At 51.6% G+C, this 15,280-nt stretch overlaps 1 protein-coding gene across 3 annotated transcripts in view; it reads right to left on the minus strand.

Annotated features, from left to right (window-relative positions):
- The window catches only part of LOC123933718 (katanin interacting protein), a 179,071-nt gene that overhangs the window by 38,259 nt on the left and 125,532 nt on the right, over nucleotides 1–15,280 (minus strand). For all 3 annotated transcript variants that reach the window (XM_045993193.1, XM_045993195.1, XM_045993194.1), the window contains one exon: nucleotides 10,715–10,852. In XM_045993193.1, coding sequence (XP_045849149.1) covers nucleotides 10,715–10,852 — 138 coding nt within the window. The remainder of the gene's footprint in view (nucleotides 1–10,714; nucleotides 10,853–15,280) is intronic.

The following is a 15,280-nucleotide window of genomic DNA, read 5'->3' on the forward strand; positions in this document are numbered from 1 at the left end:
GAAGGCCTGGCCATGGGCAGGATCACCTGCCCTAGGCGGACCTCCAGCCCCATTTCTAGCTTTCACTAAGTCCCTGTGGACCCGCTCTCTCCTATCCCCATCCTGGCTCCCTCCTCAGCCCAGGAGGCGGTGACTTTGGGCCCTGGGTGGGGAGGGTGCACCCTTTCCTCTGCTTGTGGTGAGTGGGAGCGTCCTTCCTTGTTCATACCCTGACTTCACTGTCCTTCTTTACAGTTGACGAGGACTCACTATGTTGAGACTGTCATGCATTTGTAATATGACAATATTAATATTATTTCAATCTACTTTAATCAACTTTGCAAGGCTGCTTTCTTCCTTGGCCTGGATGTTGAATGACCTAGCTCTCTTCCCTTGAGCACATGCAGCACCCGGGGAGGCCCTACTAAAGGCATCCCACACTCTACAGGTTCTGTCTTGACCCAGGGGCTTTGGGCTGACTGGGAGGGGATTCCCCCAGATGGTAGGTTTACTGGGGGTAGGGGGCTTTGGGGATTGAGCTGCTGCTGCCTAGGACCCACCGCGCAGGCTTCAGGACCTGGCTCAAGGGTCGACCTCTCCAGGAATCCCCTGGCCCTCCCCGTGTCCCCCTCCTCCCCTCCTCTGGGCTCTCAGAGCTGGGCTTACCAGCTGGAGCCTATCCCTGCCTGGATGGTAGATCTTCAAGGACAGGGAACAGTCCTGTCCTAATTCCTATCTGTCTTGAGGCCTGGCTCTGGGAACTGAACGTGCTCCTTTCCTGGAGCACCTGAACTTGAATATTTTATGGGGAGGAGACCTTAATGGCCTTTTACATGTCCCTGGGGGAAGAAGGGCAATGAAAATCGTTTTTGTGATGTAGAAAGCCGGAAGAAGATGGTGAGATGCTGTGACATTTGACAAGCACCTACTACCGGCTGGGCTCTGGGCCAGGTACTCTGGGCCCCGTCCCCCCGACATCACAGACGCAGGACCACAGACGTGGATGGAACGTGACAGATTGGGTCACTAACTGGCGGCCCTACAGCTACATCTGGGCTGGGCTAGCTCCCGGAGCAATTCATGTTTCCAAAACCAGTTGACAATTTCTAAACATCGAGAGCTTTCTGGCCTCTCTGGAACATTCAGGCCATCTGGCACCACGGGGCCAGGGCTGAGGGGCAGTGACCGCTGCCTCGATAGGGCACGGCTCTCCAGTGACCACAGTCTCTACTGAAAGGCAAGAGCGTGTGATGGGCTCCAGATGGCCTGGTAGTCATGTGACCACTGGTCAGCTGCTCTGCTGTCCCGTGCCTCAGTTTCTCCCTCTGTAGAATGGAGCTGATTATGTCACACCCATCTCAGAGGACTGCTGGGTGGGATAAATGAGCAGATACATGCGTAGCTCTTTGACTAGTGCTCTAGAAATGTAAGCTACTGTCACTGTCTTGTGCCCAGTCCACTGTCTGGACAGTATGTCCCGGCCAAGCCTGGGTGCTCGGGACTAGTGTAGGCTGGAGACTCCCCGCTCCGCTAAGGCTGCAGCAATCCCCATTACGGGCAGAGGCTGGCAGCGGGCAGAGGAGGAATCCCAAGCCCCATAGGGTGGGTCCTAGAATCACTCTCGCTACCCCTGGGCCAAGACTCCCCTAGATCTGGGCTGAGGCCCCAGAAAGCAATTCTTTCAATTTTGTTCAATCGAATACATAACACGTGGGGGGTGGGGGCTTTGGGGGGTCCTTGGCCTGTGTGGGATGCAAAAGAAGAAAGGAAGGTTCATCTTAAGGAGTTCGTGACAGTCTGTATATTAACGGGTCACAAACTCAGACACTTGTAGTACCAGTGGTGGTGCTGGGGTGGTGGTGCGGAGCCTGTGCTAAGGGGAGAACACACGCCCCCCCAGTCCAGAGGGTGCCCAGGGCCACTCAGCACCAGCTGGTGGATGCCACACTGAGACTGGTGCCAGTTCTTCAAAAGCCAAGTTTCAAATGTTGTCAAGTGATCCCCAAGCTGGACAGCACTGTGAGGACTGAGTGGGGTACACCCACAGGATGGCTTTGGCCAGTGGGCACCAGTTTGGGGCATCGGTAGCTCAGGAAGCTGAGAACACCTAAGGAAGTGTGGGACTTGGTGCCTGGAAGGGCATGGCTGGAGGCCACCCGAAGGGCATGGGGCAGGCTAGGGGTGTGCAGGAGGCTTGGGTGTGAAGAGAAAAGGACCTCGAAGTCCCCAAAGGAGGGGTCTATACTGAGCCAGGCTAGGCATTCTGGATTCTGGAAACAGCAGGAGCAAAGGCATAGCAAAGAGAACAGTTTTAGGAGCAGAGGGAGATAAAAGTTGCACAGGGATGGAAAAGCCAGGGGGCCAGTTTGGGGGTCCGGGAGCAGTCCCCCCACCCACATGCATGCACATATACTGGAGAGGCGATGCGGTGTAACAGTGTGTCACTGTGTCAGGGGGGACACTGTGACCAGTGGGGGCGGTGGGGACTGTGGTGTGGTGACTTGGCTCCCCCAGAGCTCCTGGCTGTGGATGTGGCCTGGTGTCGCCAGGTCTTCATCTCTCAGTAAAGTCAAAAATCCAATTTTAATGCAAAATGCCCCAATGTTTAAAAGCTGGCAATTCAAAGAATTTTGCAAATGCCAAACAAGCCGGCCGAAATGTGTCTGCGAGCTGCCTCTGGTCGGTGGGCACATAGTCTCTGTCACAGCCTTCTTGCCAGGATGCACCAGGACGAGCTACCAGGATTGTGTCTCTCCCCGGAGGCCCTCTGTGGCTCTGAGGCCCCCTAGCTTGTCCCCAGCTCATCCCCCATCACTGCACCGGCCCTAGTGAATTGTGGTTTGCTTTTGATCTCCCTGGACCTCCCCTGACTGGGTGTGAGCTGGCAAGGGCAGACAGCGTGTCTGATTCTCGGCCCCAGCACAACAGCCGAGTGTGGGGGGATCGATGAGTCTCTGCTGATGAGACAGGGGGCCGAGCAGATGAGGGAGGGAAGCAAGCAGATGGGATGCGTTCTGCTCAGGGTGGGGGGGTGGTGGTGGTCAGTGGGCAGGAGGCAGGGGGGAAGGAGCGGCTGGTCTGGAAGGAGACAGGTTTTGGCAATGGAAATAGCAGGACTTGGGGATGACTGGCAGCGAGGGGCAGAGGGAAGAGAGCAGGATGCAGAGGTGGGAGCCAGATGTGTGCTGCAGGCTGGGGCAGACCTGCCTGGGCTTGGGTGGGTGAGGTTGGAGGGTCAATGCCTTGCTGGGCAGAAATGCCAAAGACAAGTGTCTGGGAGCCAGGATGGAAGCTTGGTTCAGAAGTTAAGCTTGGGGGAAGGTTTAGATCTGGGAGCTGATGAATTAGTTCAACAGCACGTGACTTCTGTGTTCCTCAAGAAAAAGAAAAAAATACCTAGTTTAGATATCATTTATCCTATGTTCCCTTCTCACAGATGGCACTTCAGTTTTCCACGGGGCATCCATCCTTCCCTCAACCTCCCTTCAGAGGGATAACATGAGCCTCACTCCAGGTTGCTGGGTCCTAGACCTGGGACTTTTGTGAGGACAATCTCTTTCTGCAAAGGCTGCTGAAATCAGGAGTCTGATGTCATTAGGTACCCACCCCTATCCCCCACCCTCCGGAACCTGAGGATGAAGCCAACACAGAGGAAAGCAGAGACACATGATCCTGGATGACATCACATGAGCTCCTGGATCCTGCCGTGCCTGAAGCCAGCCACCCCATACCCTCCTGTTACATGAGCCGAGAAACTCCCTTTTGTGCTTAAGTCAGTTTTAATTAGATTTTTTGTCTTTTGCTACTCAAATCAATAGGTTCAGTTACTGAATCAATACTGGCTGAGGTGGGCAGGAGGCAGGAGATGGGGTGCCTCACCCCCGAGGGGGTCTGGAATTTATCTAGACTGGCATCTGCATAGTGGGTGAGCAGCCCTCCCTTACTCAAACATCTTGCCCAGCCCTGCTACTGCTCGTCCCGCTATAGTTTGCACAACACAGTGCACAGGCCTCCGCTTCCGTCCTGGTTCTGCATTTGTGCTCTCATTCCTGCTGGGAGCGGTCTTGTCTTGAATCCCAAACTACCCCTTGGATCCTGAACACCTTGTTGGGCCCCCTTTCCAAAGGCTGAATTCTCTGCTAGCATCTGTTTCCCCTGCTGGCTGGGGACCTGCTTCAAACCCGGGACTCCTGGGGCTCCCAAGGTTACCATGCCCCTAACCTCCCTGAGTGTGGACTCTGGTCAGAGGTCAGCACCCTCTGGTGATTGCCAGGGACTGAGACCAAGTCTGGGGTCAACCCTCAGAAAGACTCTCATGCACCTGGGTTGGTCCCCTTCACCAGCCATCCTGCTAAGATGCCACCGTGTTCCCCAGGCCCGAGGCTGCCCAGACTCTGCCATGGGGCACAGCCGCCAGGCCATGCCGACTCAGCCCACCGAAGCCCCTTTGACTTTGAAGCCATTGCCATGTTTGGGCTTGGTTTATATCCCGATCCAAACAAACCAACCATAAAGAAACAATTTTGAGACCATTAGGGATATCTGAACATGGACTGGATATTTGATGATTATTAGTGCATAATTAGTCATTACCGTCTGGTAGAGTCATGACACTGGGCTTATATAAAAGCAAACTCCTTATCTGTTAGAGAGGCACACCAAAGAATCTATGACTGAAGTGACAGGAGAGCAACAATCACATGTGGCGGGGGGTAGGTGAAACCGGAATGGCAGGATGTCCATGACTGTGGAGCGTGTGAGGGGTGCGTGCGCGGTTACTGAACTCATCTCTTTCCTTTGCCGTTTCTTAGTATATGTGCTGCCGAAGCGAGCACTCCTTTGCCGTTTCTTTGAAAATTCTCCCTCCTCTCCCAAACAAAGGCCTTGTTGAAATGCAAATTTTGTCCTGGAATGAAGTGAGTCTCCCTGTGATGCACCCCCTAAGCACCAGGACCCTCATCCAAGCCACCAGGACCCATAGCTAGGCGATGCTAGAAGCCTCCGTTGGGCACACCCCCCGCCCTGTTCCCTCTAATCCATTCTCCAAACGGCAGCCAGAGTGATCTTTTCAATTTCTCCGTCAGACTATATTATCCCCTGCTCAAAACCCTCCAATAATGACCCTAACAGCGGACACGTGTATAAGGCTCAAGAAGACCAGGAATCATTCTGAGCACTTTCCATGTACTTAACTGAACAATAATTACCCCCATTTTATGGATGAAGAAACCAAGGCACAGAGATGTGGCGTAACATGCCCAACGTCACACAGCTAAGAAAAGGAGGAGCCAGGATTTGCCCCAGGGGGTCTGGCTCTGATGCCTTTGCTCTGACCATTCCTCTATTCTCTCTCTCCAGGAATAAGATCTGAACCAGGGAGGGCCCCTGGTCCCCCCCATCTCTGGAACCTCCCCTCACACACTCCTTTGTTTACCAAGTTCTAAGCAAGTTCCTGCCTCAAGGCCTTTGCTCTGGCTTTGGTCCCCTGATGGGAGGCCTCCCACCACTCAAAGCAGCTCCGCCTCCTTCCCCCCAGGTCTCATTCCCATTGCCTTACTGTCTCACCTTCAGAACACTTAGCACTACCTGAAATTAACATTATTCATTTATGCCCTTATTTCCCTTCCCCTGTGGACAGGGCCTCCTCTATTTGGCCACCGTGGCCCTGTGAGCACCAAGAGCCATGTGTCTAATACACAGTCATCAGCCCCACGTGGTTGCTGAAGTTAACATTAAATGATATGTTGAGATGCAGTTTCTCATCAGGAGTGTTGGCAAGAGTGTAGGCAAAAGGGGACCATGGGCGCTATTGGTGGGGCCATCTATAAAGCGGAGCAGCCACTCTAGAAAACAGGATGGAGGTTCTGCAAAAAAGAAAGAGAGAACTATGGTGCGATCCAGCGATTCTGCATCTGGGAATTGGTCCTTACGAAACGAAATCACTCTCTCCAAAAGGTATCTGCATGCCCGTGTTTGCTGCAGTATTGTATTTACAACAGCCAAAACACGGAGACAACCCAAGTGGCCACCGGCAGACCAACGGGTTAAAGAGATGTGGTATATACACAGAGTAGACTATTACTCAGCCATCGAAAAGATCTCGCCATCTGCAAAGGCACGACTGGACCTTGAGCACCTCATGCTAAGTGAAATAAGTCAGACAGGGAAAGACAAATATTGTTCGATCCCACTTACATGTGCAACTTAAAAAAACCTGAACTCATGGATCCAGAGAACAGATTAGGGCTTGCCAGTGGTGGTAAGTGGGAGGTGGGTGCGATGGGGGGAGGCGTTCGAAAGGCGCCAACTTCCGGTTATGGCAGAAATAAGTCCTGGGGATGTCCCGTACAGCACTGTAACTGTAGTCAACAACATCGTGTTGTATATTCGAAAGTTCCTGAGAAAGGCGATCTTAAAAGTTCTCATCATAAGGAAAAAAATGTTCTGTAACTATGTGCGCTGACAGAGGTTAACCAAACTTATTATGGTGATAATTCTGCCATTTAGACATATGCCAAATCATTAGGTCATGCACCAAAAAATGTCTAAGAATACAATCTTATATGTCAATTACAACTCAATGAAAAAAAAAATCAGTAAAATAAAATGCAGTTTCTCCATTGCACCAGCCACACCGCAAGTTTTCAACAGCACCTGTGGCTCATGGCTACTGAACTGGATGGGGCCGACATCATACAGTAGCATCATCACAGAAAGTTCTATGGACAGTGCTGTCTTAGACCATCATGGAATATCACAGAGATACACACTGGGGAAATCTAACACCCATCCATCCATCCATGCATTCATTCATTCATAAACTATTTAATGAGCAGCATTTCTGTGTATAGACGATACCCCTGGGTGCCTGTCCTGCCTCCACCACTGTTATGACCAGGCCAGAGGTGGCATCTGCGTGGTTATGTTATGGGTGAAGATGGTGATAACCATCTTTTCACCATGTTTTTACTGAAGATAGACTTGTTCTGAAGGAAACCATAGACCATGGGGACCTGCCGAAAGCCCACTTCTTGGATGGGATACTACACTCTAGTAGGGAGACTATTGGCTCCTTCCTCCCAACAGATGTAGCTCGGCAGAGGAAGTGGTACTGAGAAAAACTGACATCCCTCACGTTCTCCTCCCAGCTGTGTCCCTCGCAAGTCACTCGCCGGGCAAGTCACGCCATCCGAGGAGTACCAAAAAAATGTGACAGACGTTTGATCACAGCCTCCTCCTGAGCCCGAGGCAGACATCACTGATACACCACAACACCCTTCTCTTTATGAACCAGAAGGAAGGTTCCAGATCCTTCTCAAGACGGCACTCCGGGCAGACACTTCCAAGCAGGGCTGACAAAAAAGACACAGTCTCTCTGCCCCCAAAGGAGCTCACTATTCTAAGCTCCAGCTTCTTCCCTGACAAGGTGGGGAGTAATGCCACCTTGCAGGATTCCTGGGGGTTAACTGAGATGATTCGTTTGTTGACTTATTTGTTTACACATCAAATGTTGACCGAGTGCCTAACTGGGTGCCTCACGGCCACCTGGTGGACACAGTCCCAAGTAAACGGCAGCTATGACGAGTACAGATGTCTGCACTGTGCCTTCTGTTTGTCTGGGTGGCCGGATTCTAGTCCTCGTCCTCACTTTCCCTGAAGTCCCTCCCCCTGGGCCCACCCACACTCACCACATTGCCTAACGCAGCGGTGGGGGGAAGGGGGGGGAAGGGAACCCAGGGAAGTTAGCCTGAGGACTTCGACAGGCAACATCGTATTTTCCGATAAAAGAGCCTTCCGTTTTTCTAGCACCTTCTTTTCTTATGTTCTAAATAAGCCTTGGTTGGAATTGCTCCCCACCCCCCGTTTAACTTTTCTCCCTTGGAGTCCCATACACAAAACACTGTATTAACCAGCCGTGTCTACCAGGCCGAGCTATATTTCCTATAAACTCTCATTTTATCTCCTCTAAAACACACAGTAATAGCATTCTCCGGAGAATATTAAATCAAACCAACCTGCCGCTGCATTTGTTTGCGCTTTCTGCCCCCGGTAAATTCTGGCAACAGATGGGTGTGCGTTACGTAAGCAGCAGCCCTGGGCAGGGACTGCAGTCCTCCGCACTCTGCTCTGTGTGTAGAAATACCTCGGGACTCGGAGCCCGGCCGCCGAGGATCCCCGAAGCACCCCCAACAACCCCCTGATGTCCTACTCCTCTTTTTTATTCTTAGTGCACAGGGAAGGCTGAGCACAGGTTCAAGAAGAAAGGCGGGCCGGCCATAAGGGATGAAGCTTATCTGCTTTGTAATCCAGCACATAAAATCCGCTTTTCTTGGCCAGAGACATATATATTCAATGACAGGGCTGAGAGCTACAGGGCATGGGCTTGGGCAGCGAGCACTGTTTCATTGCTCCTTCCAGAAGATGCCGCTGACCACCTGCCAGGAAATGTCCAGCCAACTCGGGAATGAGCGAGCAGGGCCCTACCTGCAGAGAGTGCCTGTGGCTACACAGGGGTGGGGTCCTGCCAGGGCCTGAAGGACAGCCCCTAAGCATACAGGTGGACCCCTGGAGAGTGGGGGGGGTGGCTGGGAGGGGGAGTATCCTTAGGAAGAAGTATGGAATGCAGGGGGATGGGAAGGAGGGAGAAGGATCGGACTCCCCCGAACTTGATCCCCAGCTCTGCCTTGACCTTGGGTACCAGGCTATGCAAATGCAGCAAATGCCAATTCTCTGTGTCTCATCTGGCTATCAGAAGGCGTAAGATAAATTGCTTGTGGGTTCTTGGGCAATGAACTCATTCCTTCATTTGATAACCACTTTGAATGAGCAGAGGCAGAGACAATGCAGGCCCTGCTCCCAGAAGCCCATGGTGGTATGGGGTAGGCAGATGTCCATCCTGCTACAGGGGTGATGGAACATATTCACGAGGTCCAAAGTGGCATTAGAGTCAGGGGTCAGGGCAGGCTTCCTAGAGAAAGTAATGTTTGGTTTTCTGGGAATTTGCAGCAGAGGCAGGCACCTGGAGCTGAGCCAGATGGGAGAGTGGTGGAGAGGCACAGCAGCTGACACTGGAGGGGGTGTGGCCACAGAAGGGGGTGGGGCTGATGGTAAGGAGACATGGGGCCTGGAGCCTGGGATTACGGGGCCCTGATGTCATGCTCGGGGGTTTGACCTGGATCCTCCAGGTCAAGGAAAGCCTTGGAGGGTTTGAAGCTGCAGAGAATAATGATCAGACCTCCCAGTGGCTACCAGAGGTGAACTGGAGGGGCTTGGCCCTCCTCCTGGAATACACTTTCTTCTTTTCTTCGTCAGCTCTGGGCCACTGTCTCTTCCCACTATGGCTCAGGTGTGTACTTCTTCTAGCACCTTCACTGAGCTCACCTAGCCTGACGCAGGTTCCCTCCCTGCTGCAGGGGCTGCGGTCCACACAGGCCAACTCCAGCCCAAAGATGAGTTTGCTTTGGACTGTATGGTGGTTTCAAAAGAATTTAAATTAGCTGTTGACATTTACAAATCAGAAAGGCTCCTAACAAATTCCAGATTCCCAGCTTCCCGGGAATGTTCATCTAGCGGTACTGCTTGGCATACGTATGTAACAACCATTAGCTGAAGCTGACAAGTGGCCTTCCCTTTACCTGAAGCATGTGCTTACCTGTTTGCCACACTCCCCATCACGCCCTACTGTCTCTCTTGACAATATTGAAGCGAGGACCAGTTCCCCTTGCTCATCTCCCTTGTATTACCACATCCCCAAGAATGAATTAGAAAAGAAAACAGAACAATTGTCCCCACATCTATTGAAAGAGGGGAAACAAGATGGGGGTGGGGTCCTGTCCTTCCTCACCCACTGAGTTCCCTGCTGAGTTCCAGGAGCTCCCATTTGAAACTCAAAGTCACCTCCACGGAGGCCTTCAGCACACTGCATCTTATTTTTACATTTACTTGCCCGCCGGCTTTTAGACAAGGCATACCTCCAGGGCGGGGACTGTGTCTTTCATATCAATGTCCTCCAAATTAATCAGGAAGCCCGATGGCACACGTGCTCAACAGTACATGTTGAATGAAGGAATAAGTGTAAATGAAAACATGAAAAAAAGTCCAGAGAAGGAAGAGAGGTTAAGTCCTCCAGTGTAGGGGGTGTTGTGGGGGTAGGAAGGAGGGCAGGGATTCTGAAAGTGGGGGGTCAGTTTCAGAGCACAGAGGTTAAGAGCCTGGCTGTTCAGAGTGGGGTCCTCACAACAGGGAACACCAGCACCTCTGGGTGCAGAAACTCACACCCTGCCCTCCACCCACTGAAGTAGAACCTGCGTTTTAGAAAGATCCCCGGTAAGCTGTCACAGATTAAATTTTGAGACACACTGACTAAGTGAATGCGCTGAGTCTGACTATGTGGGTTCATTCTCATGGTGATGCTTATTGGCTGTGTGACTCTGGGCATGTTACATAACCTCTTTGTGGTTACCTAAGAAATCTTTCTGTTTCCTTATCAAAACTGAGCTCTGGTTCCTATCTGTCCAGTTCCCCCCAAAGGTGGCCTGATTTCACATCCCAAACCTTTAAGTTGAGGCTCTGCCCACGCAGCATGAAATGCCCCGCCAGGCACTGGCTACACCCAGCAGAGGGGCAGCGGGGCTTCTGTGAATGCATCTTGCAACTTCAGCACTCAGATGATTGGACAGTGCCTAGGTGCTTCCATCAGTCACACACCCAGTGGGGAGTCAGGGCCCTTACTTACGCCATTAGCCGTCCAATAATTCCAGACCTTGATCTTGGCTAGACCAAAGTCCTGCAGCTGTCTGGTGTTGCGGATAACAAAAAAGAGCTGGAGCGGTGGGTGGAAGGGGCACATCCACAAGGAAGGGTCTTTCATGCTCTGAAACACCAGGAAGAGAGGGATGTCGTTATTCCATTTTCTTTCCCTCCCCAAAGTAAATGGGCTGAGGGCCAGGAGGCCAGGCTTCCCTTCTCTACATAATCTAGGGGGAACTCTTAGACCTCGCCTGCCCTGACTGCACTTTGTGGCACAAAGCTGCCCCATGGGCCTCTCTGCTCTGCCATTCAGACTGAATTTAAAATGCAGAGGGCTTTTATTTTAATCAATTTAATCAGCTTTGGGGAGAGCACTGGGGGTGGGGAAAGACGAAAGAAGAGGATGGGCAAAGAGCAGTCACTTGGGTTATTTCATTAACCCGGCAAGCAGAGTCTGATTTTCTTTTACAAAACCCTGTAGAATTTTAAAAATGTAAAAATAAAAAAAATTTAAAGAAAACAAAAAAAAGGAAAGAAAGAAAGAAACTGGCGCAGGCCTTGGGACAGGGTTGTGGCACCGAGCCCCAGGAACTGCTCTCCTCCCTGTCAGGGTTTCAAAGACTCAGGACCCCTGAGTGTGGTTCCCGTCCACCGGCCAGGCCACTCTCAAGGCCAGAGGGGCAGAGGAGCAGGGAAACCCCACTGTTGCAACTGCATGTGCCAACAAGACTCCACATTGTGGGTGCTTTAGATGGAGGTGGAAAAAACCAGATCCAGAGACTTTTCTCAGCTCCATCAGCTTCCTGTCCAGAGAAAACTCACAGCTGATGCTAAACATCTCCCCCCAGGCTTGGCCTCAGGGCCTTTGCACAGGCTGGGCCTCTCCTTGCAATATGCTTCCAGCCTCTCCCACTGGGGTAATTCAGCACAAATATGGTGTCGCCCCCCACTGTCACCCCTTCCCTGATACCACTGCTCTGTCCTCCAGGTGCCCACGATTCCTTGCATTGCCTGAGCCTAGCATTTCCTCAGTGTCCCACAACTACCCGTTTTCCAGTCCAGGTCACCCCTCCAACATGCTTGGCTTTGAGCTCGGGAAGGGAAGTGGCTATGTCTAACTCATTCCAGAACCCTGAGTGTTCAGCACAGTTCCTTGGCACATGATAGAAGCCACAGAATCTTCATTGAATGAATAAATGATGGAATGAATGACTGATTGCTATTTACCTCCTAATTGCTGTCCCTTTGTGGGAAGTTTAGAGAAGAGGCTGCAAACTGATCTGGCCTCCAGGCCGATTTTGTTTGGCTTGTGACATTAAAAACACATGGTTGGCCACATTTAAAGATGGGGAAATTTCCCCTCCCCTCCCAGAACTAGGGTTTTGCTTGGTGTAGACATGGAGAACATGGCCCCAATGGGCCCCTGATGGCTACTGGCTGGAGCCCGTGGCGTGGTGGGGGCGGTCTCTGGTGCCCCAGTCCCCACCACTCCCTACTGTTCTACACCCCATTCTCTTCCCAGGATATGCCTCTGTCTGGCCCCTGCAGGTGTCTGAGGCTTGGGTCCCTGCTTTTAGAGGCTGAGAGCAGCAGTGAGGGAACCATAGCATCTCTGACATGGGCTGGAGTTGTCCCTTTCACCTAAAGGCAGCATCGCTGTGTATTTGAGAAGGTCTCAACTGGACGGCCAGCTATTTGACAGAGCCAGGAAAGGAGGAGATTGGCTGGCTTGGGGTGGGCGGGTTCTGCTCAGCCCCAGGAGATGGAGGCCCAGGCACCAGCTGCGGGAGAGAACAAAGGGGGCTTGTTCCAGCGACAATGGTGCCTTTCAGGAGGGAGGCGCCTACTTTTGTTAAGGGAGAGAGAGGAGTTCAAGGGGTTCTGACTTCTTCTGGCCAAGTTTCTCAAGCTCTGCAGGAACTTTGAGTGCTCTGGGCAGCTGCAAGGGGTCAAGATAGCATAGCTCAAAATCCACTGGGGGCCCCTCATGCCTTCCCCAAGTCAGGACCTAAACTGGGTCACTGTGGCTGCCTGACAAAGGAAGAGTCTGAAGGCTGAGCCTTGGACGCCGGAGAGGGACCGTAATTGATTTCCCATCACATCTCTGTCAGCAGGAAGGATAACAGGAGGACTAAGTGGGAATCATGGTGTTCAAAGTCAAAGAACATTAACCTGTGGGTAACTCAGGGCCTCATTAGCAGACGGAGTCTCTAAGAAAAAGGCTGATGGGAAGCCGCTGAGGGCTGACCAAGGCGCGCTGCGCAAACAGCAGGGGCCGAACCAGCGGGCCAAGCGTCCACTGCGCCTGCTCATCGCAGAGGGAAGAATGAGAATCTGCTGCCGCCGTGACCACCCTGGGCTTTCTCAAAGCCCTGGGAAAGACCAACGCTGCAACCCCTGTCCAGGAAGGAAGACCAGAGCTCTGCCAGGCAGCAAGGGGTGTGGCCGGCCAAAGCGGTGGAGTCAGGATTCACACCCATTTTCATTCATTAATTCATTCTGTCTTAGTGTGGATTCACCCCCACCCCCGCCACTGCCCCCCAAGCAGACCCTGAGGCAAGGATCTGATCGTTGGGAGATTATGTGGACACCAAAGGAAACACCAGTTGGGAGGGCGGGGAGGCGAGGGGAGAACAGGCATTCCATAAAGAGTGTGTTACCAAGCCAGCCCCTCCTGTGGCATCTGGAGCTCGGTGCCACCAGGGAATGTGGGAGCCAGAGCAGAACACGCCTCAGAGCAAGGCCACCCTCGGGACAATGGAGCTGGGGTAGTCACACCCCAATTCCCACCAGGGTAGGTGGAGGGCAGCTCCTGGGGGCTCAATTCCCCACCAGTCTGGGTCTGCTTCATGGGAGGGAAAATGGGCCCCCGGGGCCAGAAAGACAATCCTCCATCAGAGAAATACTGAGGCAGGCACACACAGATGGGAGGAAGGACCAGGGGCTGGGGAGGCATGGACAACATCTGTTACCCACTTGCCCAATATAAAACCCCTCGTGCAGGAGCCACGTGCAAGGGTAGGCGGCGAAGCCCCGCCTACCAGGTCCCAGCTCTGCACCAGCTGGGGAAACAAACAAGTAAAATTGCCAAGAAAAAAAAAGCAAACAATCAGGCAGGGATACACTGGACAAAGAAAGTAAGACAGAATTATTCATGACCAATGGAAGGGCATTTTTTAGAACAGATGGTCAGGGTAGGCCTCTTGCTGGAGGTCCCTAATTCCTAACAAAGGTGCTTTCCTCTTGCAGAATTAACCCAATGACGCAGATCCACGCCCTCGGGCAGATGCTGGATTGCCCACAGAAGTAACCCCAATTTAATAAATTACCGTAATCAAAAAGCAACAAGCTACTGATACACACACCAGTTTGGATAGATGTCAAGGGCATTATACCGAGCGGAAAGAGCCGGTCTCAGAAAGGTTACAGGCAGTATGATTCCATTTATATAGCATTCCTGAAGTGACAAAAAGCACAGAGAACAGATCAGTGGTTGCCAATGTCAGGGACGGGTGTGGGGAGGTGTGGCTATAAAGGGCTGCGTGAGGGACTCCCTTTGTGGTGACGGAACTGTCGCTGTATATCTTGATGTGGTCGTGGCTACATGAATCCATGTGTGACAAAATTGCCTAGAACTCTCTCTCTCTCTCACACACACACACACACACAAATGCGTGTACGAAGGTCTGCATGTGATACATCAGTTTTCTGGTTTTGATAATGTACTGTGGTTTCATAGGATGTCAACGATGGTGGAAGCTGGGCAAGGACACGTGGGACCTCTCTATACTTTATTTTGTTAGTTGAGATATCATTCATATATATCAAATGACCACTTTCAACCGTGCAACTCAGTGTTTTTGTTGTTTTTTAGTATGTTCCAAGGCTGTGCAATCATCACCACTATCTTTTTCTGGCATATATATTTTTTTACCACCCTAAAAAGGAACCCCATACTTTTTAGCAGTCATTCCCCACTCCTGCCTTTCCCAGCCTCTGGCAATCATGGATCTATTTTCTGGTTCTATGAAGTGCCTGTTCTGGACACTGCCTATGAATGGAATCGTACTAAAATGGTCTTCCGTGTCTGGTTTCTTTCACGCAGTGCCCTGTTTTCAAGATTCATCTATGATGTAGCAGATGTCGGTGCTCCGTTCCTCTTCAGAGCTGAGTACTATTTCACTGCATGGCTACAGCACACTTTCTTTATCGGCCCATGGGTCCATAGATATTTAGGTCATTGCCACCTAGCGGCAATTATGAATGATACCACAATGGACGTCCATGTATGTGCTTTTGTGGGAACACATTTTCAGTTCCCTTGGGTCTGTACCCAGGAGTGGAATTGCTGGGTCATGTGGTAACTCTACATTTAACTTCTGGAGAAACAGCCAAACTACGGTCCACAATGGCCGCACCATTTTACTTTTCTGTTCTCACTGGGAAGGTAGGCTTTTCCCATGATTGTCAATACTGTTATTTTCTCTTTTCTTTTCAAAAATGTTAACACCTTAGTGAGTGTCAAGTGACCTCTCTCTGTGGTTTTGATTTG

Source organism: Meles meles, chromosome 21 (genome assembly GCF_922984935.1).
Source record: "Meles meles chromosome 21, mMelMel3.1 paternal haplotype, whole genome shotgun sequence".
Taxonomy (NCBI): Eukaryota; Metazoa; Chordata; class Mammalia; order Carnivora; family Mustelidae; genus Meles; species Meles meles.